General features: G+C 40.6%; 2 protein-coding genes across 2 annotated transcripts in view; one reads left to right on the forward strand and one right to left on the reverse strand.

The window, feature by feature from the left end:
• The first annotated feature begins 9584 nt into the window (after positions 1 to 9584).
• Positions 9585 to 11810, forward strand: RMI2 (RecQ mediated genome instability 2). Its single transcript, XM_075164984.1, has 2 exons — positions 9585 to 9921; positions 11127 to 11810. The coding sequence occupies exons 1-2, from the start codon at positions 9651 to 9653 to the stop codon at positions 11273 to 11275; spliced, it is 420 nt and encodes a 139-aa protein (XP_075021085.1). The 5' UTR covers positions 9585 to 9650; the 3' UTR covers positions 11276 to 11810.
• An 8546-nt stretch (positions 11811 to 20356) lies between these two features.
• Positions 20357 to 23701, reverse strand: part of LOC142089451 (uncharacterized) — a 103518-nt gene continuing 100173 nt past the window's right edge. Inside the window, exons 63-64 of the mRNA XM_075166040.1 lie at positions 20981 to 21100; positions 20357 to 20550 (exon numbers count right to left, since the gene is read on the reverse strand). Of these exons, the coding sequence (XP_075022141.1) occupies positions 20407 to 20550; positions 20981 to 21100 (264 nt within the window). The 3' untranslated portion in view covers positions 20357 to 20406. The remainder of the gene's footprint in view (positions 20551 to 20980; positions 21101 to 23701) is intronic.

Genomic DNA, 23701 nt, shown 5'->3' on the forward strand with positions numbered 1-23701 from the left:
AAGAAACTTAAACTTTCCCCACAGTTTAGGAGTAAAAACTTTATGGCACTGCTTCTTTTATGACTTCACAAGTACTCTTTACAAATGTTATCAGTTTGCAACACTCCACAGCTGTGTGACCAAGATTGCAGAAGTACTGGTGGAGGGACCTCTACTGACAGCTGGGAAACGCAGCCTTTAGAAGGAAATGTATCTATCTATTTTACAGATCGGAGGATGAATGAAAAAGATTCTCTAATTACTTTCAGTTCTGCTTCCTTTGGCCGGAATTTCTGTTTTCCCCAGCCGATCGTGTGTCCAGCCGGAATCCAGAGTAGCACAATGACATTTATAAGAAACAGAAGGGAAAGTAGCCACAAGCAAAAGGGACATTCCCTGAATGCTGCCAGCATTGAGTAAAATGTGGTACTATTTAAGTGAACATTCCTGTGACTGTGAACTTTAGAGATTTTCTTAACATGGACTGTTTCTCCCAACCTTGATTTTGCAAGTCACAAAATCTTGGGCTGATACCAAAGGCGGCTTAAAGTATGTAGCATGTCTCAGAAGGCACTGTGTACCTTTCAGAACAGGGCCCAAGTCAGAAGAATCCGTAGCTTGATACTGAGCAGTGCTGGTTTTATAGGTAGCATATACTGTAATTTAACTGGGCCAGCCGAAGTATTTTATGAACTCTACCCACATTATATATGTTGAATCTAACCAATATATCTGAATGCTTAATTTTACCAGGCAGGGCAGAGCAGTGGAACTGGGGAGTGATTGGGGCCAGCCCAGTTGCATTTGAAAAATGTCTGCCCTAAGCTATTAATTCCTTCATCAATACGGTTAACCATTGTTAACCAACCTGGATGGAGGAAAAAAAGGGGCCTGGAGAATATTTTTGCCATCACCCAGATGTTCACCCAAGTATCTGATTTGGCAGAAATGAGCGTAAAAGGAGTTGCATCAAATGACAGCGTGAACACAGTACTGACTGTGCTTCAGCCTCCTTAGCTTCACTGGTGAGTGCTGGAGGCTCTTGTGGTCTGGAGTGGACCGAAACACCACTGAGTTCCCAGCAAAGGAAGAGCCAGAGGTACCAGAATGCAAATAAATCAGTGATCTCTGTCAAACAGTAGGTTCAACTATTCAGTTCTCCCTCTGCCTTAAAATCTATGAAAACAATGAAAATTAAAATACCTAACCCACATTTGTTAGGATTCTTTGTTAGTAATCACAGTATTATCTTTTAAAATAGTCTAGATAATGCATAGTCATACTAGAGAGATCTGTAGATAAGAAAAAGAAACTACTTTGTGCCTTTCACTTTCACCCTGCACAGTTTCTCGTAAATGAAGCTGTAACCGGCAACTGAGCATGAGTACTCTGACAAGCTTTGCCTTGCAAATCTGAGGTCGTGTGCCGTCCTTTTCCGTTCTAAAGTGTCTATTGCCTGAAATTCATATCTGTTCAAATTGTAGCAGAGCTACAGATCTTCAAATGCTCCTGTACAAAATTTGAAATTATTTGAATATAAGTGCTTGATGCTTGGAACATCAAAACTCCAAAGGTGCAAGAAAAAACGTGCACACATTGTTATGCCTGCTTTGCACAGCCACTTTATGCTATGTGACGTTGCATGAATCTTAGACACCATGTACACTGAACTGATGTCTCCTAGTTGGCTCTTAAAGTATTGACAGTTTCTATTTTGAATAAACAAGCACTGTTGGCTTTTGCAATAGAGTGCACTACTGCAAGTCTGGTTTTGTGGGCTCATCAGGTTTTGAAAATAAGGTGTACTGGTTTTGCATTTATCATTTATTGCTGCTTTTCATGACAAGGTGAAAGCTTGCTAAGTTTTTGACTTCAATATTTTTAAATCCCAATATTTTTGAATTTTTGAAGAGTTGCTTTTTTGGTTGTATTTGAATTTCAAGTCCAAGTTTTGTTGTTTAGTTTGGAGGGCTGCCCTATATAGAGCTACAATTAGAAACAACTATTGTGTTGCACAACTATATATGTTTTAGCCATCTACAAAAAGTCAAATATATTTTTAAAATATTCATTAATAATTATTTAAATTTATTCACATAAATAAATATTTGTATAGTTGCCTCACTGCAGTCTTTATCACAACCATTATTTCAGTAGAAAGGTTAGGTTACCTGTACATAAGAAGTGATTTTAATATTTTCCCATGAAGTGGGTCCTTTTCACAATTTCTTTGTACGTTCCTTTGGTTCATTTTGTTTTCTGGTTTAGTTCATAACATGAGGTCCAGAGTCTCACTGGAATGAGCTGATGAAAATCTTTTAGCACCAGTAGATATATTTACCTTAGCAGAAAGCGAGTACCATGAAGTACTCATGGATCAGTTGTCAGTGATGGTTGTTCAAGACTTCAAATGTCAGCAATAGAAGTCTGACCTTCATTCCATCAAATACATATTTGACCCTGCATATTACGGGCTTAGTGGAAAGACATGGGTCTTAATTAGAGAGTTTCAATATAGTGTTTAATATAAGGTGCTGTAGAGACTACAAAGTAGAACCTGTGATTAAAATCACTTAAATCAAAAGGTGCAGGCAGTTTGTGACATTTTAATGTCAAATTATATTTTAAAATGTGACATTTCTATATGAGTCGTAGAGGTCTTTCTAAGCTGAACTGATGAGATGCCTCACAGCTGGCTCATGCAATCTTGTGTCTTTTGATTTTTTAATAAATTAAAGAAGCCTAAGAATGTGAAAACATATTTCAGCAATGATACATTGAATGTCCTGATTTAGGAAGAAGTCTGTGATTTTACTTAACATTTTATATCTTCTCTTAGACCTATTAAGAGATAAATAGGCCTTGTATAGCCCATACACTGAAGTGACTTTCATCCAAAATTAACACTATTATACACGGTAACATTCATTCATTCATGCCAGTAGTTGGGGGAGCGAGCTGCTATTTGTAGGTGGTATGGCAACAAATGCATTCTAAGTCCGGGCTTGTAACTACTTCCATTTTTGAACCTTGCTTTACAAAATGCACGCCATAACGTAAGAAATTGAAAAATCAGCTTATTTAGGCCCAGTCCATCTAAGTACATAAAAACATGTAAGTGCTATTATTGAGCAGCTTTAAACAAAAGTTTCACTGCTGTTGATTTCCTCTTTACATTATTTCTGCTTTTTCAGTCATTCAGCTGTTTGTTCTGAATTCATGCTCTGCTTCCCCGCTGCAGAGAAGCAGAAGGCCAGCTGTTCCTTCAGCTATGATTTTAGCTTTTGCTTTCTGAAGTACCAATACCAGTGCCTTCCCGCTCAGCACTTAGCAGCATTCTTCCCATTCACAGCCATTTCTGCTTTTCATCCCAGTATTACTGCCAGCACCAGGTGAGTCAGGAGACCAGTTGCTCAGAAGTCGTTTCTAAAGCAGCCAGTGCTGCTAGTGCCCTGTGTCCGGTGCAGGATCCGTTTTGTCTAGCATCCCTGGGCAATCACATGGGCAAAGCTTCAATCACAGCTTCATAGAAAATAAATGCAGCCATGTTACATGGAGTTTCTCTGACCTCAGAGCAAAATTTGGTTAGTTAAGGACAGTCACCACATCTGTGTCTTAGGTGATACTCCATGGGAATACAAGTAAAAAACATTGGCTAAAGGATAGGGAATAGTGAGGAGTATTCACTTTTCACACAAATTTTCAGTGACTAGAAAAGAGCTGACTGGTCTGCTTGGCTGTGTGACCTGCCACCAAACCTGCTATCAAATGCCTGGCTCCTGAAGACTCTGCAAAATACTCCCTCACACAGCAACAGAGATGTAAGCTTTCTCCTCTCTGGCTCCCTATGACCTCTTGGAGGCTCACCTCAAACTTTCCTTTTCAAATAGCTTGATGTTAGTCTTAAAATTCCGAAAGTTTTTTCCTGAATGAATGCAGGTGTGTACTAAATGTGAGATTGGTATAAAATTTCTGAGTCATTATATCAAAACTCTGAACTACTTTTAATCCTGTTCTAACATTTTATTAATTTCAAATTATCTTGATTGAAGGTGGTGTAGCTGTAACGTTTTTGGTTTAAACAACGTAAGGCTCGTAGGGAGAGATGGTCTCTTTGATTGGACGTGAGAAAGATCTTGCCTGCTTGAAATTTGACTATTAGTAAAAGCCTCTCCCTACTAAGCACCAGAAATTTATTTCATGAATCTTTGAACAGGCCTTGAATATTGCAGAACTCTGCTAATGTATGCTCTGGAACCGCTGTAACTTCTCAGCCTTACTGGCCTCTATGTATATTTCTAATATTTGACATCTCAGATTTTAAGTTTTCAAAAATAAAATGCCATTCTTCTGGTTACTTTCCTTTAGGAAAATTATTCTGCTCTCACTCCACTGGATGAACTGGATGCTGATGATGCTAATCAGAGTGTATTTATGCAAAGCCAGTAGCTGTCAAGGGAGGACACCATGGTCTGTATTCCCCTACACTGCTTATAGGGGCTCTCCAGTCCTGTTAAGCTTCTCCTAAACATCCAATTCTTTTATGAAGTGAAATGAAGACAGAAAGGCTGAACGACTGAAGTCGCCTAGCTACTGGCTTCGCTTCAGTCAGGTCGAAGATCTAACGCTTTGGATGCCATTCATATTTCCTGCTTAAAAAGAGTTCTTTTTTTCTTGGTGCAGGAATTTGAATAAGCTCATCTGGAAGCCAGCTTTACAGACTATTTCCAGAGCAGCAAGCAATACTGGTAAAGACTATGATTAATTCCTTTTTTTTTCCTTTCATCATGTCATAGTCCTATTCCATAGAATGCTGATTTATTTCAGTTACATACCAGCATATTTATAGCGTGGAAAGGAATAAACAGGTGACACCCACTTCTGCAGAATGCAGCTGGAGGTCTCTAAGCATTTCCTTTAAGTATTCTTTGTAAATGAAATGAGTCAGCTAAGCTGGAGAGCATCACACTGTTTTCATAGCCTGTAGGCTACCATCTGTAGGGATGTGTGGTGAGTGACAGGAACTGGTTAAATTTGCGTGACGGTGAGAGCAGTGAAATAATTTCTCACGTTAAGGCTGGCTGTACAAGCTAAGGTTTCCACCCTCTCTGAGGAGGTGCCTGAGCCAGATGCTGTTTTTCCTCTGCCACACACTGGGTGCAGCTGTCAGCTCCTGGCAGCTGCAGGAGGACTCTTGCCATAATCCTCTACTGATTCCACTAAGCATATGCTGACATGCCATGTACAGCATCTGTACTAGGTTCTCAAGAAAAAAGAGCGTGAAAGGGTGCCTTGCTAATGCTTTACCTGATACTATTTGCCACAAAAGTTAGTTCATCTTATTTTAGAGTGACCCCCATGCAGTTTTGACAACACTATGGGAAAAGCCAGACTCTTCTTCTTGTTGTTAGTAGTAGTATTGTGATGTCTGTCTGCCAAGTCACTTCTAAAACGTCACTTATTCAAAGCTACCTGCTAACTAAAACTTTGGCAAGTTGCACCTGGAGTTTTCCTGTTTCAGCAGATGACTTGCCTGGCTCCAGGTCTTTTGAAATTGCTGGTTGAACGTAACTCAGCATCCATATGCCAGACTGATCAGTCCCAAAGCATACATTACAAGCAGCAGACGTTCAAATTAAGTATGCAAATATGACTGACTTTCAACCCATTAATTCCAACCCATTGAGCCATTAATTTCAAATAATTAATTAAATTCAGCGATGATGAGGTAGCCTAAAAAAAAAACCAACCCTGAAGGATGAGGATGTTTTTCCAGTCTTCATCCAGCATGTCAGCATGTTCACATTGCATCTTTTATGCTGTACAAAACAAACATCAGTAAACAGTTGAATTTTATATTCTTGCAATTGTTTCATATAGTTCTGTGTGCAGTATAAGAAAATAAGGATAAACTAGGATGGATCTCTTAAAGCTGAAACTTGACAGTTCTTGTCTGTGCTGAAAGTTGTCCTTCACTTAAGTTTCATATGAATACCAAGGAAAGGAAGACAGTTTGTCTCAGATCCCTCTTCTCACTTATGGAGTACTGCATTTTTACAAAGTATTGTTTTCTTATCTTGCTTCTGTTACGCGTAGCTCCTGTATGCTGCTTCCTTTTACTGAAGGAGGATATAAAAGACACAATCATATCGCTTTGCAGTTTACTCTGTGATTGTGGGCAGCCAGTGTCTGCAAGAGATGCTAATGCAGAGCAGCACCTGCCAGCAGGTTGCAGAACAGAGCAGGTGGAGAGCTGTCCCCATCACACTCAAATCCTCTGAGCTTCTGGGCTGCCACAGACAAGTTTTTCTATAGTGTCTGTTTTGTGGACATTTGTGGGCCATTCTGACATTACCATTATGATCCATGTATTTATCAGCTCCACGCGTCATGACTTTTCTTCCATTCATCTGTGGAGCTTCCAGGTAGCCCTGTTTTGAAAACAAGTATTTAAAAAATACTAAAATATATATGCAAAAAAAAATCTTGATTACTTGGATTCCAAATTAAAAAAAAAAAAAAATTAAAACACACCAAAACTTTTTTTGAAGTCTAGTTAGTGACTTCTCAGTACTAGGAAAGAGAAACTGAGAAAACTGAAGAAACTTTTCTGTACACATTAATGGACTGGGACAGAGCTCTTTTTTAAAACTCTTTTGGGTAGGATGAAAGACTGTAAAATATCAGAATTTCTGGCCAAGGCAAAGAAGGATTTTTCTTATTGTGTAATACCAGCCTTTTACCAAAATTAGAGAGGGGAGCAGAGAATTGCTTCCATTTTAAGTAGTACTTAGTGAGACACTGAAAAGATACGTATGACCTGGACAGAAAATTTCAAGTTGCTGCTTCTTTGGAAAATCATGAAGATCTAGGGTGAAATTCTTTTCTAAGTTCTCTTGACACCATACCAACAAAACAGTGCCAGAGTAACTGAGGGAGACCTGGCTCCTGCTACGCTCTGGACTATCTTATCTATGTGTAGTCTGACCTTTTTTTACCTATACTGTGACAGCATGCCACATGCATATCTGCATGAGGAATAATGTCCTTGAAGACTGCTTTGAAGAAAGGCGCATATTGTAGTAGCAGGGAGAAAATTGATTCCTTCTTTTTATCCACACAAACCAAAACTCTGTCTCATCCAGCACACTCTCAGAAAATGTGCTCAAGTTTAAACCAGTGTAATTTACAGCCTGTCAGCCACCAACTCATTGCCTTTTCCAACTGTGTGCTGAGCTTCCTCTGCTACCTTTAAATCAGAGGAGGATCGCTGTGGCATCATCTCCAGAAAACAGTCTGTTGAGGCATCAGACATTTTTCCTGCAGCTGCAGAACGTGTCTCCACGCTGAGCTGAGCCAGTTCTTCGGTAAGACCTTTGCAGATAGTTCAGTATAACTTTGCTTTTTACTGAAAGATAAGGACTGTCTGGTTTAGGAAAACAAATCCATTTCTTGGTGCAGATCGCCAGTGCTTCTGTGCTTCTTCTCATAACACAGTTTCTTCAAGGCAAATCTTTTAAAAGGGACCTTTTAGTCTCTCCTGCAGATTACACTCTTGTAGGGGTCTTGCCTTCATCTGTGGATTTAATGGCTTAATAAGCATTAGACCCTCCTATTATACAGTAACAAATAGGAATACAATACTTATATCAATATTTGGCACAATTAATTTTTTTTTTATGTGAAACTAAATATTGATGCTGTCAAGTGACTGCAACTTAGGGGCATAAATTACAAATATTCTTCTCCTGTGAGCCTTGTTCAAATTTTGCATTCATATACAGTAACCATCTAATGTCTTTCTATTCCTGTAAGCCATATGATTTGATTGCCAGATTACATGATTCTGTATTGTGCTTAGATGTCAGTGTTTTTATTGTTATTACCAATATTATTTTTTATTCTTACTGTAAATGGTAACAAAGTTAACTGCTTCCTTACACTATAAAAGGAATAAAGTCCCATTTACAGAATGTCTCTAAACAGAAAATATCTCTGGAAAAAAGATATGCTGAATAAATAATTCATAACATGATGGGTGAGTAGAAAAAAGGTCTTTTGATGTATTTTGCTACTCAAAACAAAACTGGATTTTTAAAATAAAGTAACTGGCTATTTTAATGGAGAACAAAATGTGCTTTAAAGAAGAATGATTGCAGGGGAGTCAGTTCTCTATGTATTTTTACCCATTTTGCACTTTTGTAGGTAACACAGAACTTGTGAAATTGAGGAATCCATCCCCTTGGTCTTACTGATTCTTTTCTTTTTCTTTGTTCCATTCTCCTGTTTTTCCATTAGCTTATTTCTTGGCTTATTTTCTAAATGAAATGTCAACCCACCCACCCAAAGGAAACCGCAACATACGAAGGATTTCAGATTGTGGCAAAGCGAATTAGCCCGTCTGTAATATAAACAGACAGCAAATAAATTCTTAAAGGCCTTGGAATTACCAAGTCTCCCAGCTGAAAGCTGCCTATACTTTCAGTGCGTTATGCTCCAGATTTCCATATAAGTATATACAATAAGAAGATATCCTGAAAGCATCCCTGAGAAGATCAGCATGTGCATTTTCTTTTTTCTCACAAAACCAGAGGATCTTCATCAGCTGAACAGTAAACATTAAATAATCGTTTCTTGCCAAGTAATGAATACATACCTTGGAAAAATACCTGGGTTGGCTCCAACAGCCTGGGAGGAGGTGTGGGGGAGTCCTACACCAGGGTAGCCCCGGGGTGGGGGCAAAGAGCAGAAGCCACTCTGCAGGGCGGCTTTACTGAGGTGAAGTTGAGACACAGCGAAATTATTTCCTGCTCAAACCAAGCCATTGAATCAGATTTCACCCTAGTTTTTGCACATAAAGGAGTCAATCCTGAATGGAATTCCGGTGAAATGAGAACCAGCTGGTCTAAAACTCTCGGGAGGCTCTTAACAAATGATCACTGGGGGAAGAGGGGGGTGCTGGCCCAGAGCTGTGAATTACACATCTTTCAGCAAGTCACCAATTACAGCCGCTGGAGCAGCTGTGCACGGGTGGCTTGTCGGGAGCAGGTAAACCACCTGGGAGTAACTTCTCGTTTGCAATTGGCATCAAAAGTAGCACACCTGTGCCAAGTACTTTATTATCCATATAAGCCATTTTTGTTTTTCATGCAGAAAACTCGGCAGCAGATGCGCTGGTCGCGTGAGGCGGCGTCTCCAGTTCGGGGAACAGGGTGTATGTGCTCCCTCACCAGGTGAGTGGTTTCTCGCCGGCGGCGCGGCGGTGGCGGGAGCAGCCCTGCAGCAGCGGGGCAGGAACGCCGCTCGTGATGGGACAGTGGAACAAAGCGGCGCGGGGCACGGCGCAACAACCACGCACAAACAAGCAGACTGCTACTCCTTATCTTTATTTTAAAGTAACGCGGCCGGCCGCCTGCCGCCGGGCTCTGAGGCCGGGCCCCGCCTTCCCCCGGCCCCTCCCCGGCGGCGCCACAGCTCTCCCCTCAGGTGGCGGCGCCGGGGCCCGCCAAGCGCGCGGCGGCCGTTGAGGCGCCGCTAACGTCTGCCGCTGGGGCGGGGCGGGCCGCGCGCCGCTTCCCGCCCTTCCCCTCCCTCAGCGGTTGCGCGCGGCGGGCAGCGGCCTCCTCACCCGCCTCAGGCCGCCCGCGGCGGCGGCCTCCCGGCGCGGCAGCATGGCTGGGGACGCGCCGGGGCCGCCGGTGAAGGTGCTGGCCGCCCAGCTGCGGGGGGCGGTGCGGGGCCCCGGTGGGACGTGGCAGCTGGGCCGGGCGGAGGCGGGCCGGGCGCCGCTGCGCCTGCGGGCCGTGTGGATGCAGGGCACCGTGCTGGAGGTGGAGCGCGACGGCGCGCGCGGCGGCTCGGCCCGGCTGCAGGACGGCAGCGGCCCCTTCACCGTGCTGGGGGTGGAGGAGGTGCCCAAAGGGCGGCCCTGCCTCAGCGCAGGTACCGGCCGGCGGGGGGTGGTGGGCACTGAGCGGCCCCGGGGGCGTGGGGACTCCGCCCGAGTGTTGTGGGGCGCTTTCCCTCCCAGTGTTTATTTTAAAGTAATTCAGCAGATGGCTGTCGGGTACCTCACCTCACGCCGCAGGAGCCTGTGGAAGGTGTCACTCCACAGGTGGGAGAGGTACACAGGCGTGGGGCACAGGTAGGGTGCGGCACGCAGCCCCTGCGGCGGTGCCGGGGACGGCGGGTGCACCGGCACCCTCCCGCGTACGCCCTGGTTGCGGGCGGCCGAGGGCGTTCTCGCTTGCAGCATGGACCATCCCATGCGGCTCTCTTCGGCACGTGTACACGAGGCATCTCATGCCCACTAACGTAGCGGTGCTTCCTGCACAGGGATGCTGGATGCTCCCGTTGTCTGAAGGCAGGAGACCCTTGCAGCCCCGCATAACCACTGGCTACATAGGGGGTTAAGAATGGTTCTTGGCTGTGTGTCCAGTATGTGTCTGGGGGGCACACTGAGCTTGCGCGGCTGCAAAGAGGGCATGCTTTCACATACACCATCATTCATAGAAGAGGCATCCTGAAAAAGCTGTGCTGCTGTAGCAGTCACAGAAGGAGCAGCGTGTGCTGCAGCAGGGGAGTGTGTTTGTGGCAGTACAAAGACTTACGCTGTCTTCCCATATGAGTTCCCGTAAGGATAGGGCCTGTTTTCGGTTCTCCACAGTTACAGGAAATGTTTGATCAAACTGAGGTGCTGCAGAGAGGAGCTGTGAGTCTAGGAACAGGGATAGGGATTTTTTTTTCTTTTTTTTTTTTTTTTTTTTTTTACTTTTCCTTCCCTTCACCAGTACTGTTAATTCAGCTGGAAAAGTGCTGGATTGCAGCATCATAGGAATTGTGGTACAAAATAGCCACATTGCTTAATTTTCAGTCTTCTGAATTGTCCTCCCTCCACTTGTGTGCCAGAAGGAGGAATTGTGTGCTGGTTTTGACTCTTACTGTATGTGAAAATCTAGTAAAATCTACTGTAAAAATGGTTGTATGGATAATGAAGCCTTTTCCTGGAATTTAGCGCTAAGCAGTCTTAGTTCCTTGAGTTTTCTTGCAAGTATTGCAGCTTTAATTCAAACGGTTTAACCTTTCTGAATTAAAAATAAAATGAAAATACAAGGGTAATTGAATTTCGTGCTTGCTTGTTTTTTTAGGGAAGTATGTAATGGTGATGGGTGTGGTGCGGTCCTGCAGTCCTGAGCCTATTCTTCGAGCAATAAAGATGACGGATCTTTCAGAAAACCCTGCGCATAAGAATATGTGGAGCCTTGAAGTGGAGGATTTGCACAGAGTCATCCCCTAGATGCTTTTTCTTGTGCCTGAAGTAACTGGAAATGTACTTTTTTTTTTTTTCCCCCCACCCTTCTTTTTTTTGGTGCAGAACATTGGGCCATTCTGTGTATTTGTGGTTTCAAACAACCACCAGTTACTCTTGGAGTAAACCAAAGAGAGGAGTCAGGCTCAGAGTTAAGTGGAGGGATCTGTGCATATCTGATAATAATCACAATGTTCATCTCTTTCACAGTCTCTTTTTATACCAACAGATTTGAGAAACACTTATTTGATGCTTTCTGAGTAACATGTCTATGCTATCAAGAATACTACATGTTTCAACGTATGTTAGTTGCTGTTTCTAGGATCATGTGTTTAGATAGTCATTCCTATAGCGGTGTATTCTTGGCAGCGAGAGCTACACAGAACTCGTGTTACCAGGGTGAACTCGATACATGGAATGAAGGCAAAATGTATTTCAGTCCATTTAGATTGTGGTTGGAAGTAACATCTTCGCCTGTGTTTTCTCTTTCAGTAATAATCATGTCAGTAAACTCTACTTGTAAGACAGATGTCTCTTTCTAACTGTCAGCAGAGTCTTGTACTTAAATACCTCTCTGGTTTCTGTGTTTCTGAAATACTGAAAATGGTACAGTAATAACCCATGTGTTCCAGTGAAGTGAAATTAACTGAAAAGATGCAATGCAGGATTCCTTGGAATAGCTTCTCCAGGTTCAAGATGCAAATACTTTTACCACCTCGTGAAACAAGCTTGCTGTGCCCAAGTGCCTTTTTCTCTGTGAAGGTTTCCTTTCTTGTTCCAGTGTATGCTATTTTTAGTTGTTTAAGTCATTCTTAAGTATATTTTATTTTTATGTTTCCTTCTTCCTCCTGTAAAAAACAAAACAAAACAAACCCAAAAAAACCCTATGAAATCAAATCAAAAAAACTTTAAAAAGCAGAACTATTACTACTCTTATTTCGCCTCTTGGGTCCTAAAGAAAACATTGCATTATGTGTGTGGTATGGCTTTGTAGTTTGGGACTATATTGTCCAGCAATACAGTTACGTTAATTAGGAATGCGTACAGGAAGGGAAGATGCTCTAATTGTACTCTGTACAACTTAAGAATCAAGTGGTGGTAACTAAATTTTTAAATTGTGGGATTATGTTTTCAAAGCATATGGAGATTAAATACTGTCTTTTAAGTAGATCTTTAAATGAGATCTTTACAGATTGAGGACTAGATTTCAGAATGCAATTCCAGCCTTGAGTTTATATTCCAAACCAGACCACATCAGAGGCAGTTGTATAATGGAAGTCCTATGCTCTGAGACCCTGCTGATGAAATGCCAAAACACACACACAATACAGAATTTTGGCAGTCTGGGTTGATTTATTGTTTTTAATGCTGGGAGAAAATCCGCTTGTGGAATGCTCTAGCCTTTCAGAAATGCTCCACGTGGTCAGCATATTGGCTGGCAACTGTTTTTATCTGATGATAGGTACTTTTCCATCTGAATGCTTCTTATGCCAGGAACCTGAAGCTCATTCCAAGTAAGTTCACCTTGCCATGCTTTCTAATGAGGCAGTAAAACCCTGGAAATACAGCTTAAAAAAAAAAAAAAAAAAAAAAAAAAAAAAAAAAAAAGCTAAAAGGTCTTCTGCACCTTGCTAGTGCCAGTAAATTTATGGCAGAATTAAATATGGCTTGTAGCCCCTGTCATACATAGTTGGTGAGTGCACAATGTAGTGGCTATGGGGAGTGAAACTACTGTTAATCCATCTGGCAGTGAAGCATATTCACCGAATGCCTCTGAAAAGTTGTATTTATATAGGATTGGATTGGATTTACGTAGGGCTGGATTGGATTTGTAGAGGATTTCTTTGCATCTTTTACCACCCTCTCTTATCCAGAGGTTCATGAGTCAAAGCATCTGGGGTTTCTTGCTTGCTAACAGTCAATTCCAAGCATAATAAGATCTAGATCTCTTCATTGCTTGACTTAGGGTGTTTCAGTATCTGTCTGGCTCTGTATTGTTCACTTGAACTCACTAAAAGCCCAGACATAAACTCTGGTTCCAACCCCCTAGCAAGTTTCACATATTTGATCAGTTCAAAGCTGTAAAAGTTGCTTGGCAGTTGACTGGAAGGAGATCTGCTGCTGAACTGAAGTAGTGCTTCAGAAAGGCCTGCTATTACATTAGTAAAACAGCAAATTTTAAGGGTTTTAAAGCCAAGACTGATGCTTTTTTATGACAACACACATTAAAAAGTGCTCTCCTAGGAACTCAAAGCAAAAGACACTCTTAGCAAAGTTGAATGTCGAGCTTCTAAACAAAAGACTTCTAGTGCTTGCTTTGACTTGGAGTTTAGCTGTGCTTTACCTAATGAGTGGCTGGTGCTGCTTATGGCTGTTGGTGGCTTCTGTACCACCGAAGTTTAAGGGTCGGGCTGAAGTGCCTCATCTCTGGGTTTCCTGGGAGAGAGAGATACAGGCTCATTCCTGCAGCAGCTCAGGTCAGCTCTGTGAGGAGTTTGGCACTGTAGGGCTCTACTGGGTAGTGGGAATTCTCCCTTTTCCACATCTTAACTCCTGTCTCAAGTTCTACAGTAGAATGTGGGTTTGTCTGTGATTTTTGCTGCAGAGCACGACTGAGAAGTTACAGGGTGAGGGGCTTCTCTAGCCCTGTCTTGTGGAGGGGGAGGTCAGAGCTGGGACCTTGTTCTAAGAGTGCTTGCTATTCAGACCTTGAAGAGGGCAGGAGAATGGCTGTAGATTGCAGGAAGGCTTCTGTGCACTCTGTGTTAGCTCTGCCATAACTGGAACACAGCTGGATTTATCTCACAGTATCTGGGGAAATGAACTGGCAGGAACATGAAGCCTCATGCATTTCAGACTTTCTCAGCTTCTGATAGATCCTCAGAACCTCAGCTTTGCCACTAAGTTTTGGGGCATAAGAGTGTGCGTGGTATGCATAAATGTCTGTGGACTTTGTAGATCTGGAGTTTCTGTATATATGACCTATATAAAGGACCTGTTGAAGGTGAGTGGTAGGCATTAAAAATACTCACACTTGGAAGAATGACTTAACTTCTGTGCTCCTGCAAGGACAGCAGCTGAGTGTGGGTGGGTGTGTTCAGACTGCATCTGTAACTCGTGCTGATCAGAGCAGGAGTTCCTGCTCTCCAGTGAGCTGGGAGGCAAGATCAGAGCCATTTGTATTGTGTGATGTATAGATCCATGAGCTATGTAATGGATTTTATGCTTTTTCCATAGGACAACGTAGTTTGTGTACTGCATTACTTTCATCTGAAGCATAAACATTTCAGATTACTTCAGTCAAGGTGTTCTAAAATGTGCAGTATTATCAGTAGTTGTATACTACAAGTTTAGTCCTGATAAAGCCAGGGGTAGTGCAGAGAAAAATGCCAGTTTTGAAATACTGAAACGGAAGGCTTGACCCAAGAAATGATTCAGTCAAATCCTGCCAAGGGGATCCTTCCTGGAGGATCATGTCCATGAGGAACCACAAACATTTTAGTTGGCTTGAGGGATGCTTTTTCCACTGAGTCATCACCTCATCTTGGCATGCTCCCCTGCAAGAGTGTGTCAACTTGCGGCAGGCAGGGAGGCTGCTCTCCAGCCATCAGGGACTGCGGGAATGCGCTTCCCCACATAATCCTCTGTCACCTTTCTGTTCAATGACTTGTTTGGTAATATGAGCTGCCTTACAATGTAGCTGACATCGTGCTTCTGTTGGGCAGGGAGGGTGGTGTATTATTTCCACTTTTTAATTCCTAAGATGAGATATTACCATGCAGTTATTAAAACATACTTAAAAGTCATTTGGATTGACCTGTGACAAACTCCTGCATGTTTGTTGCTAGTTATTTTATGAACAGACATGAAAAAGAGATTGCCTTTCTACTAACATCAGTAGTCGGTCTGGCACATAGGAAAGGCATCACTGCCAATACAGAAAAAAAAGGAGACATGACTTTTTTCATGAAAGGTATGTATCAATGCTAAACTCAAATTAGGAACAAGGTATTGAAAAATGAAGTGTGGGGTTTTTTTCCCCTCATGTGCCCCCCCCAGATCATTATCTGTTAGTCCTGTTCTGTATAAATGGTGCTTTGTACTGACTTCTGGTGCTGGTCTGATGCAGTATGTATTGTTGATGTGGTGAGTGGAGTCTCTGGGTACAACCCTTGGAACAGCAGGGCAGGAGGGGCTGAGGTTCCTGTTCACCTAGCTGCTGGCTCTGCCTGCTGCTCGCGGAGCCCTGCCAGCGTGCAGGGACCTGTGCCCATGCTGACCCAGGCTCCCGCTGAACTTACGGGGTTCACGTGTGGTTGGAGGGGCTGTTTGCGTTCGTGCCTCTCTAATGAGCATCTAGACACAAAATGTGCGTTTGCATAACCTGGGAACATCTCGGTGATGTCGATCAATGCGCTGAGCACAATGGTTGTAGTTTAAAACATTTATTGGTGTTTAAATGGCCGCTTTATCACCTGTGGTATGTTATATGCATCTTCTAGGAGACCCAATATCTGCATCCATCTCAGTGTTGCTGTCTACAGTTAGCATATAGTTAAACTCTTTTCTGTATTTCTGTATCCCTAACTGCACTGCAATTAGCTGAAAAGTAAAGCAGCTCTTCTGAATCTTTTGCTCTACTTGCTGACATTTTACTTTGTTCTTGCAACCGTCACCTCTATTTTTTCAACAGCATTTGGCGTGCTTAGCATGCATTAAGCGACTGGGGAGAAGGTGATGCATTTTTTAATCAGTAACTGGTATAAATATTCTTTAACTTTCGGAACTATTTAATACAATTTTGGCTTCATCATAAAACACCTCTTCTCTGTAAGTAAGCAGTTACAAACTTACTACACAGGAAGACCTGATTTCTACTATGTTTTGTATAGCAGTACCTCATGGTTGTGGGAATCCTAACAATTGTAGGAATTTTTCCTGACTAGTGTGAGAATCCTGTTTTACTTAAGAATTGTATAAAACTACAGTGTAAGTGTTCAGAAAGCGAGCGTAGGCTAAAGCAGCATACACAAGATAACTGAGGCCAGCCGCTATTTTTGTCTCTATGAACAACTATAGGAGCCATTTAAACCCGGCCAGTTCCAATGCTGTAGATCAGTACAACTTTATTCTTAGGAACAATCAGTAAAAATGTACTCCCACATAAAAATAAGGAAGTCAAATGTTTATTAACATTTCATAGTTCAGAACATCATTATTTCAATGTTTGCATGTTATGCAAAGACATCTGAAGGATTTTGCAGTGTTACCTTTTATTAAGGAATTGCATTCCTGGTACTGTTTGGAGAAATGTAATGCATTTTTTTTTATCAATAGACTTACAATAGAGAAAGTAATTTAACAGATGAGACACTTTCACACAACAGTATCTGTTACACCTTAAGACTACTTTATGAATAGGATAGGTATTAGTCACCTTTTCCCAACATACAAAGTGATTTCTGAGAAGGGGGTTTTAAAGACACAAATGGAGAATGTGAAACTGGTGAACAGATACCAAGAAGGCTATTTCTCATTTAACAATGTGCACATTAACAAGGGAGAAATAACCAGCATAAAAATGAGAAAATGATTAAATGCTTTCAATTATTTAACCATCTTACTTCTATCATAGCACTCTTGCGTGTTGGGGCACTTCCCTGGAAAAAGGTCACTTTCTCCAGAATTTACTGAACAGCTGAGTTTCAGTTCTGAAGAAAAAAGAAGTCAGCATCTCTGCACAGGTTCAAAGCTGACACGCTGCTTTCACAAAGTAGCCCACTTGTACTAATCTGAGCTGGAAAAGACCTTTTGTCATCCTTTAAATGTATTCATGCTATGGTTCAAGGCTTGTGAAGAGGCAATTTTTCCACTGAATGGGAGAATTTTTTTAAAGTAACTGATACTCGTGCAATTTCTTCTGGTTGATTATAGTTTCTTGTCACTGTACTGAAATCATTCCTCTTACCTTCAGATATTTCCGAGTGAAAAGCTTTCCTTTTATACTATAGATGCTTCATTATATTCATAGTCCTAATACTAATTCGTTCACACTTTTGCTGGTCTCCCTACTATTGCTTCTAGCTCATCATCTACCTAAAATAGCTGTTCTATTTTGGGTGCTGAAAGGGTTCTTCCATGCTCGGGGCTGGTATCCGCCATTCAGAACTGGCTCAAGCTGAAACGAAGAGGAGATGAAATCCAGTTAAGTTGCTATAAGTACTTAAAGGATAGAAAGTAACAAGGGACATGTAATACAAGCTGTTATTATGAATTACAAGAAATCTGTGAAGAGAAAAATAGCATCAAATATATTTATGACATTATCAAAAAGCTGTGGGAAAAAGTTTTCTAGCATTTTAGATACAGTTTTATCTTAGATACGCTAAATTGAAATAAAGATGTAAGGTTCTTTCTTCATGTTTTATGATAAATTCACATTTAGGAGGCAAGGAGCAGCATTATTACTAAAGTTTATGGGATGTGGCTAGTTCCATCTATCCAATGGAAGATCCTTAACAAGAATTAATTTCTAGAAAGTAGTGCAGAGGTAGCTATTATGGTCTGAAATTTTCTCTTTTGTTCTCATGGCCTTAGATGGCTATCGGTTACAATAGCGTGACCAGCCTGGCCACTACATGCTCTTTCACAATATCAAACCTAATTCTCCCTCACTGCAATGTGGTCTGTTACAGTTCCTTCTCTTTAGTGTGTTTACGTATTTAAAGACTTAACTCATATCTTTCCTCAGCCCTTCAATTTTTTCCTCACAGAGAGACCTCTGCACTTTCCTCAACTGGTTCACAACTTAACTAAACCATGGTGTCCAAAACTGGATGCATAAAATAAGCTGAATAGAGAAGAATTATTTTTCATCTTAAATGTTTATTCATATCTAACATCTCCAGTATATTTTGCTTGTTTAATAGCATGTTATTGATGTTAACTGAGCTTGTGATCCACTGTAATTCCAATCCCTTTCCTCAGAAATGGGATAATGTAAACTAGCAGCACTAGCTGACTTCAATCTTTTGGCTACCGAGCCATTCTAAAACTGTTTTCAACTGAATGTTCAGGCTCAGATTTAACAAAATTTGTCTAGAAACTATTGGAGCTAAAACCACTTACTGCCTACAAGATACTACTGCTTACACACTGTGAACTGAATACATAAGGCAGAAAATGACGTGGCATTACTGCATATGGGAAGGTATGCATGTGATGCACTTACATATATATATATATTGACTGTTCTTTTTCTAGGTTTTTATTTTATGGCTAACAGAGTCATCTACAAAGATAGTTATTCCCTTCCTTAATGGGTGAGAATTCAGCAAATAATTGTAAATTGTTATTTTAAGCATACCACAAATATGTTTGTAGTTGCCAAATCACTCTTTGGGGGGGGGGGGAGTGAGTTTACAAATGCAAATTAATAACATTTCATTGCATGTATTAAAAAACCCACTCTCTTTTCTCATTACCAAGCCTTAGTAAAGCATGGAGCATAGAAGTTAGGAGTGTAAACCCAAGTGCTTCATTTCAAGCGAAAGCGTAATTGGCTCTTCTGCATGATTCCGTCTACTTAGAGTAAATGCTTTCATTGCAGTCTTGTAAAAATATAATTACATCTCAAGTTATTACTTGGGCAAGTGTATCAGTAATTAGTATGACAATTTGTATTGTGTGTTTCCTTTAATGTTCTCATTCAACGAAATACAAGCATATAGCAAATTTCAGAGAAAGCTTTGTCCTTTTTTTTTGTCTAAACTAAGGAATAACAATGCAGATGAATTAAAAGGGAGTGTTGGGGATGTTCTTGGTCATTTCTTTTAAGATAGCAATATGTGAATACTCAACAATATTACTCAAGTGGTACAAGTTATTGTTTATATATCATTATTTATATAGCAATTTGTAGCCAACAAATATCATAGCTCAAAGAAGGTACTGTACACAGAATATCCAATGGAGACAGAGTTTAATTAAAAAACCTGTAGAAAAGATGTATAGTGCAAATTAGTGAATATACATAATACAGAAAATGCCTAAATATACCTTCGCTATCATCCTTAAATGGTAAGGTGTTTCAGAGATTACTGCAGTTCCCTGGCACAGACAGCCATTGTTCTTTAGGTACTTACATTGCAAAATAGCTAAGTTGGACTGGCGTAAGATAACGCATACTGAAAATGGCAACTGTATAGTTGAACTCTGCAGTAACACTGCAGTAACTGAAGAAAGTAAGAGGGGACTAAATTTTATTACTAACAAGTATTTTGGGGCTGTGGACTTGTACAGATCTTTTCTTTACACAAGAATAATTCTTTCCTTAAAATTCTGCACTTACCAAGTAATACAGATACAGTTAGGAGACATGACTCCAGTCTTTTAGAGCAGTAATCTAGTTTCTGCACCAATGTGCAATGCAGCAGTGTGTGCACCTTCACCAAAAAATGTGAGGATCCATAACTAGTTTGTGCAGTAACAACAGAAGTGGGCAAGGATTGTAATGCCAAAAATTTCAAGCCAGCACTACTGCTCTTTTCAGCTCTCTTTGCATTTTTAAACAGATCCCCGGAAGACAGCTATCCGGATGACAGCTGCATTAAAATACAAGTATTGATAATTTTGAAATTCTAGGTTAAGTTTAAAGAAGATAGATTTCATTAAAAGAGACTGAAAAGTACAGAAATAGGTCACTGAGTATGTTCAGTGTGTCTATATAATAAGTATTACTGTTAAGATGAATCCAAATGCATCATTCAGACAAAAAAAAGATTGAAACAAAAATAGTATCTGAGAAGTGGAACTCCTAGGGACAACCACACCATATTCTGCAAGTATCCTTCTGCCTTCTCCTACATAGCAAATTAGGAGGAAATAAGAAAGCCATTTGAGAGTATGCATGGGATGGGTTATGGTGTGCTTCTGAGTGAACAGCAGAAGGCGAGATAGATAGACAAGGAGCAAGAAGACTAATTCTAGGAATAGGATCATTTTTGCTCCTGCCCATAGTCAGATTCATTAGTTTTATTTTCTGATGTGCTCTTGAGTAACAGACATGAAAGTACTGGAGAAGTGCAGTCAGAATATTCAGGATGAAAAGAAAATAAAACTTACCACTGAGGAGGAATTTCCACAGGGACAAAATTTCGGTTGCACAAATGAACAAAAGCTGCTGCTAAGCTGCAGGCAGCCTTCAACTCATGTGATTCACAGGTGTCGTATGTACACATACTGTAGAATGGTTCAGGGTCCACCTTTAACACAAAGGGGATTGTTTAGAGGAGCAGTGTGCAAGGTACATCTCTTCTGGAGACAGCAATCTGGCAATACATCTGCAGGTGAGCTGAAAAGGAAGTTTGATTTGTGCCTCCCTTGCCCTGGCCCCTGTTAGGACCATTCACAAACTTTTATTCTCTTCCTAATGAGGGGTTTATTTGTATTTCCAAATTCTAGACCTGTATGCTGAAGAGTGGTGCAAAGTCTATATCCACTATTTTGTGGATATCAAGGACCTTAATTTATATTTATGTGATATAACGCTTTTTTTTCTGTCTGGATTGTTCTGATTGCTTCTGAAGCTTTCCGCAACTAAACTTCTATATCCCTGCAACAATTATGTGTACTCCTTTGAAGTATGACATTTGGATATTCAGATAGTCCTTTGGTGGCTGCAGTTATACTTACAACTTTGAAGCAGTTCCTAAGAAGTGAATGTGATTCTTCAAAAAACACTTTACAGACTCTTTGCTTAGCTGTAATTGGGCATGGCTTCACTTTCTTCTGTATGAGACTGCACTTGTTCACCTGGGAAAACAGAGTTACTCAAGTTGGGGTTTTTTGTTTGGTTTTTTTAAACATCAGTCTAGTGTGAGTTCTTCAGATTTGCAATGTGAGATGGTTTGAAAGAAGACAGAGGCAGCTCAGTACACTGCTCTGATTAACGTTTATTGTTCATTAATATTGAGAAGTACCTTGCACTTTTCATAAACAAAAAACGTATGTCTCATAAATATTACAGATTACAGACATTGTTTCCTTTTTCTATTGATTTTGTTATTCACTGAAGGATTTTGGTGGGTGGCTGCTGACACATTAAGTAGTTGGCTAGTTGTATTTCATTATATATGACAGATCAGAGTTGTGCTTTTACTGGATCTTTTTGTTGGAGGGAGAAAAAATCTTTGTGTCCTTGCTGGGTTATTCATAGGTAATAAGCAACAAGAAGGCTTTAAAAAAAAAAAAAAAAAAAACAAAAACCCAAACTGGAGGTCCCTACAATTACAAGCATTTTTGGACAATAAAATGTGAACAGATTTTTGTTGTACATGGTTCCGGTAAGGTCCCTGAGTGCACCAGTCAAAAGCTGACGATACGAAATATTAACAGAACTAGTAATGAGCAGCATTTGCTAAAGTTTGTTAGGATTTGTTTTGACTGAACGCTGTTTTTAGTACTTTGCATCAGATCAGCAACTTACTATTTTTTCAATCAGTAATTTCCTGGCAAATCTTTGAATTTAGATGTTCTTTAGGCAAGTGTAAACAAAAGCTACTTTAATTACTAAGAAAAATTAACTGCCAGTTTAATCTCTCAGATAACCTTCATCCTGCAGGAGTCAGTAATTTGCAGTCTTCTGCAAGGTTAATAAACCTCCTCATTTTGTACAGCAGCTGGTCTTGTAACATCAGAACCTCACTGATGTTATTTGCAAGATCCGTGTATGATGAAGGTTTGTAATAAAGCTCCTGGCAGCGAGTTTATAGCTCGATGTGAGGTGACTCCAGCAATGCAGAGTGACAGACTGCTTGTATTTCAGGCTTCAGTACCTGGCCAGATTTAACCTGATTGTGTTTTCGCTTTCTGTATCGCATATAGTTGCTAAAACTTCTGGCCAGGAAGGATTTTTGCAAGCTGCGTTTTATCAGCACAGCTGAATACACTGCCTGCTTGAAGTGGGTATTTCCACTGTATCATCTCTCCCTACTGCTTTAGAAAAGTTTCTAAGACTTCGCATGAACTCCTGACTTGGCACATTTGTATTTCTGGCCATTGCTTTAATGATATATGACAACAGTAGATTATTGGCAAGTCAGTCTTTTTATTACTTTCCTCTGAATTGGATATGACTGCAAACGGCACAGAGTTCAGCTAGTCATCTATAAATTTTTCTTGGCAATATGCAGGACTGCAAAGATGCCATGGCCTACAAATAAAACGTACCAATCAATAGTGTAAGCGCAGCCATTATGCCATCAGCCACTTAAAGAAGGACATACATGACTTCCCAGCTTGTTTATAACAGTAAGTTTCTTATGTATTGCTTTTAATTGATTATTATTTCTAGTTCAACTTCTCTGGGTAGTTTTGCATTAGATGGTTGCATTTTTATGAATCTATTAGAAGTTAGTATTTGTAGCAATTAAGAAAATTATACCTACAGTCAGTCATGTTATGATCCCGCCCTATTATTAACATAAACATAGGCTGCAAACTCATTAGATATATCTCTCCAACAGCAATGAAAAGTACAAGGTACTTGAAGCAATCCCCTTTTTTAAAGTAAAGTACTGAAATAAAGCTGAAAATAGTAGTTTTTCTGTGGCCAGAACTCAGTCATCTTCTGGTGAGAGAAGGTAAAGGGAAGAGTCACAAAATCTTAGTAGTAATAAAATGCTCATTTCTTTTTTTTGTAATAGATTCTCAAGTTAGGCTTGAAGGGATTTAGAGAATCCTGTCAACATGGCTTGAGGGCACAGTAAGGCTACCTTTTTTTTTCTCAGTTGCATTCACAAATGGCTATGTACACCTGCATGTTTTCATATTTAGGTTATTTTCAGCTGAAGATAAATTACATGAATTAAGATTAAGTCTTTTTGAAGCAAAGAGATAGAACATTACTGGTGTAAGAGTAAAAGAGTTACAAAATTTATTTATAGTTATAGGATAGTTATAGGAAGTCCTTTTATGCAAGTTAATAACTGAATCGGTAGCAGCTAACCCATCAAAAGTCTCAGCACTTAGTGGGATGGAGAGCAACTTTACTGGTTTCTAAAGTTTTGTTCCTTGATAAACTGAAAAGCAGGAAGAACAAAAAAAATTGAAGCTTAACATACCCAGCTACAACAAACAGCTCTAAAGAAACTTCAAGAGGGAAACCTTCCTGGTACAAACTGTGGCCTGACTGATGAACATACAGATTTGTCCCAGACCAAGTACCACCTGGCTCTGCATTCCAGAAGGAGGTGTTCGAAGAAGGAGAACATCAAAGATGATACTTGATTCCAACATCACTTTCTTCTAATAGCAGAAGCAGCCTCCATGTTTTACCTTACCACTTAGGCCAAAAATGCTCAATGCCTATCTACAGGGAATTCTTGTATGGTTTTTAGCAAATACGTGCAACCT

Source organism: Calonectris borealis, chromosome 16, assembly GCF_964195595.1.
Source record: "Calonectris borealis chromosome 16, bCalBor7.hap1.2, whole genome shotgun sequence".
NCBI classification, from domain to species: domain Eukaryota; kingdom Metazoa; phylum Chordata; class Aves; order Procellariiformes; family Procellariidae; genus Calonectris; species Calonectris borealis.

Bases quoted from the DNA above. Each gene is read 5' to 3' on its own strand.
- RMI2 (XM_075164984.1), top strand. From the start codon at position 9,651: ATGGCTGGGGACGCGCCGGGGCCGCCGGTGAAGGTGCTGGCCGCCCAG. The intron at 9,922-11,126 runs GTACCGGCCGGC...TTGTTTTTTTAG, and splicing joins GCGGCCCTGCCTCAGCGCAG to GGAAGTATGTAATGGTGATG.